This window comes from Lissotriton vulgaris, chromosome 10, assembly GCF_964263255.1.
Source record: "Lissotriton vulgaris chromosome 10, aLisVul1.2, whole genome shotgun sequence".
NCBI lineage: Eukaryota > Metazoa > Chordata > Amphibia > Caudata > Salamandridae > Lissotriton > Lissotriton vulgaris.
In genome coordinates, this window is record NC_141698.1 from 58,067,339 (window position 1) to 58,071,504 (window position 4,166).

The 4,166-nt window shown below is 55.9% G+C and overlaps 1 protein-coding gene across 1 annotated transcript; it reads right to left on the reverse strand.

The window, feature by feature from the left end:
* Positions 1–508: 508 nt before the first annotated feature.
* LOC147684612 (GTP-binding protein Di-Ras2-like) lies at positions 509–3,579 on the reverse strand. The gene has a single exon (XM_086940451.1). The coding sequence runs from the start codon at positions 2,438–2,440 to the stop codon at positions 1,757–1,759; it is 684 nt and encodes a 227-aa protein (XP_086796577.1). The 5' UTR covers positions 2,441–3,579; the 3' UTR covers positions 509–1,756.
* Positions 3,580–4,166: the final 587 nt, after the last annotated feature.

Genomic DNA, 4,166 nt, shown 5'->3' on the forward strand with positions numbered 1-4,166 from the left:
ATGCACATGTGGGAATTACACACCCCCCCCCCCCCCCCCCCCCCACCCTGGAGAGGCGCGCAGACTCCTCCGTCGTTTGGGGTTAGGTTGCACACTTGCACATAACAACATTCAGCAATGTTGTGCACCGGTCAATCACAGCTTGCTGGCGCGCTACTGCTATTCTGCTACTAACTTGGAAGTCTCTCAGACTGATGTCCCTAACTAAGTGAGTGATTAGAGTGACGCTGTTGTGGCCTGGGGGCCGATTTTCAGTCCGACCGTCACAGGCTGTGACGGTCGGACTGAAAATCGGCCCCCAGCCACAAAACCGGCCTATTTTTTTCAAAAACCGCACCTCCAGCCTACCGGAGGATTGCCCGGTGCCTGGACTCACCAGTCCGGCCCTGAATGCATCTCCCCAACCCCAAATCTCCCTCCTCCCAGGGGGTGCTGTGGTAAAAACGAGCCCACAGCCAGTGGCACCACATATGCCAGCATAAACGCCCGCCGTTGGAAATAACAGACCTTTTATTTCACTGTTTATTTATTAGAAAATATGCAGCCTGCTGAACATATAACAGAAGAGAGGTAAAAATACAAATATTGCACAGAAGAGGTAAAAATACAAATATTGCAAAAACTATAAAAGAATGTTACATCCCCAAATACATGAAACATTGAAGAACTGATAAAAGAACACTCCAGTCTGGAGAACGAGGAGATGCCTACTTGTGTGTGTGTGAAGTCACAAGCCTGATCGCGGAGTTGTGTAGTCAGTGGTACATGGTGATACATCCAAAGTGTGAAATAATACATTCTGGGTGTGCAGTGGATTGTCGTGTGCACGTGCGCCCTAAATACTGAGGAGCAGGATTGACCTTAGAGTGTGCAACAATATACAGTGCACGTGGGTGTGATAAGTAACTTGGCACATACCTCACACTGTGGGTTAATACCAGTGTGCAAAGGCTCTGCATTATAAAGTTCATTATCCGCTGCACGCATGCGTGAATCCACCGTTTCAGCTATAAGGGAGATAACCATTGTAATATATGCAGCAGCATTTATAAGTGCATTCAACAACGTGACAGTGTGTGCATTAACAACAGCAGCAAATGTGCATCAGTGAATATGACGTGTCCATCAGCCATTACAACGTGTGCACGAAGCCCTGCAATCCTTGGAGCCTCCACTGTTACATGTGCATTATTCACTGGAACTATCTGCATTAACCCTGCATTAGCATTAACCATTGCAATGATGTGTCCCTGCAGACGAGGTGTGCGCGAGCTCTTGCGAATGAAGCTACCAGAGTCTGCGGTTACTTTATGGTCAGTTCATAGTTCTGGGCATTCACAGGCATTAAAGTTCCTTTTGGGGTAATCAAGGGCCACAGTGGGTCACTTCGGATTCCTGTGGCCCCATTTAGAAGCCAGAGCAAAATGTGTTTTCTGTCCTTAGTCCAGTGTGGCACAGAGGCCAGCTGTCATCGTGTCATAAAGGTGCCACTGAGTCAGACTTGGTTTTCACCCAATTACTCTACGTTCATCGTAGGAGACAAAGTTAGTGCAAACAGTTTCAGCGTTCTTCAATTCGAGTTTCACAGATATATAGAGAGACTGGCTGAGGATCAGTCCCTGTGGCAAGTTGGCAGGAAGGTCATGGGTTGGCGCAGAGCGCCCTCTATGCCCAGCACGAGGTACATCTGGTCTCTTGGCACAGGTCCGCTCACTGGACGCTGCAGCCCGTCTGCTCCAAGGTCCGGCTGCCCCCCTCACTGGACGCTGCAGCTGGAGCGCTTGCCCCCCGCGTGCTCCTGCGGCCTCCCCAGCCGCGCCTGGCCCTCCGTCCACCTCCTCCGGCGCAGCACCGCCGGGCTGGGGCTGGGCAGCCCGCAGGGCAGCTGCACCTGCAGCAGCAGGTCCTGGAAGAGGCGCTGCACGTTGTAGTCCTGCTTGGCCGAGGTCTCCAGGTAGCTGCAGCCCCACTCCAGCTCGGCGGTGGCGGCCAGGTGCTCGGCCAGCGGCGGCTGCAGCCGGCTCAGGCCGCCGGGGAAGAGGTCGGCCTGGTTGCCCACCACCATGACGGGCAGCGGCGGGCGGTCGTGGGCGCGCAGCTCGGCCACCTCTGCGCGCAGGCGCTGCGCCTCCTGGAAGGAGCCGGGCTCGGCCAGCGAGAAGACCAGCGCCACGGCGTGGGCGCGCCGGATGCTCAGCTTGCGCATGGCCGGGAAGGAGTAGCTGCCGCTGGTGTCCAGCACCTCCAGGCGCACGGGGCGGGGGCCCAGGGCGCACTCCAGGCCGTGCAGCTCCTCCACCGTGCGCCGGTGGCGGCTCTCGAAGCGGCCGGTCAGGAAGCGCTGGATCAGGGCCGTCTTGCCCACGCCGGCCGCCCCCAGGAAGACCAGGCGCACGGTGGGGGGCTCGGGGTCCTCGCAGTGCTTTTGGGACGGGGCCATGGCGCGCTCTCGGTGGTGCAACCTAAGATGCAGGTCCTCAGGTGTGGGTCACTCTGGTTCAGGTGTTCAGAGAGCCTGTTTCTGGTGAAGAAGGGTCTCTGCGAAGATGCACCCTCTCTGCAGATGTTCTACCCCAGCTCAGGTGGAGATGTGTCTCTTCAGTTAGAGAGCCCGGTGTAGGTGCTGCGGGCGTGCGTGCAGCAGTCACACCCTCTGGGCGAAGTGTTGCAGCACCTGCGCGAAGAGGTGGACTCTGGTTCAGGCGCTACAGGGTCTGTACAGATGTGGACCCCTCTGGCACCAGGGGTGCACGAGCCGTTCTCTGCGCAGATGTTAACTACTTCGGGTGCTGCAGCCCTGCACTTGCTGGTTCGGGCGCTGCAGGTCACTGTAGCAGGGGCGCTGCGCTGCGTTGGTCTGTGCAGAAGTTGGTCCACGTGCTGCAGAGTCTGGTTAAACTGCTGCTGGGTCAGTGCAGGCGGGGGACCTGTTCATTCGTTGTGCCGACCTTAGTGGAGTTGCTGCAGGACCTGTGCAGATGTTGCACCCCCTGGTTTAGGTGCTTCACTTACACAGATGTTGCCCCTCCTGGTTCAGTTGCTTCACTTACACAGATGTTGCCCCTCCTGGTTCAGTTGCTTCAGTCTTTGCAGATGTTGCACCACCTGGTTCAGGGGCTTCAGTCTTTGTAGATGTTGCCCCTCCTGGTTCAGGGGCTTCAGTCTTTGCAGATGTTGCACCACCTGGTTCAGGGGCTTCTGTCTTTGCAGATGTTGCCCCTCCTGGTTCAGGGGCTTCAGTCTTTGCAGATGTTGCACCACCTGGTTCAGGGGCTTCTGTCTTTGCAGATGTTGCCCCTCCTGGTTCAGCTGCTTCAGTCTTTGCAGACGTTGCACCTCCTGGTTCAGGGGCTTCAGTTTTTGCAGATGTTGCCCCTCCTGGTTCAGCTGCTTCAGTCTTTGCAGACGTTGCCCCCCCTGGTTCAGATGCTTCAGTCTGTGCAGACTTTGCACCTTCTGATCCCGGAGCTGCAGGCTCTGTTCTCCTTACAGATGCCGGTTCAGAAGCTGCTGTTTTCTCCGCTCGTGAAGTTCGCGTCACTCGTGTAAACCTCGAGCAGTGAACGCTCCAGCCCAGGAGCTCGCGCTCTGCCTTCAGCGCCGCTGGCTTTGTACGCTGCGGGCTCCGAGCTCTGTCCAATCCGGTGACAGCGGGTGACACCCTGCCCTGGGATTGGTTGGCGCGGAGGTAGGAGATGCTCGCGCTTCGCTCCTCTGTCCTCAGCTCGTGCACCTCTTTCATCACCTAACTCCACTCCTTTTCCCGTCGTACCGTACGGCCCATTTTACTTCACATTCCCGTCATCACTACCCTCATCTACTCCCCCCCCCTACTTTTTTTCCTGCCTGTTCTCGTAAAATTGCAATTCACCATTATTCTCACCTCACTCTTATCCTTTCCTACCTTACCCATTTCCCTCCCCACCACTACATTTTTCCAAAGTGTCCTCATCTTTTCAGCTCTCCGTTTACCCCTCTCTATACCTCCCGCCCCTTACCTCTTTCCCCATCCTTTCCACGTGGATTTTGTCAGCTCGGTGGCAAAGCACTTTCTGGTCTCTCCCATGCTTTTCTCCCCCTCCCTCACCTACTATCTTTCAAAATTTCACCCTCATTTAAGTCACCAGCCCTGCACCCCCACATTGTCGTCGCCTATTTTGTTTGCA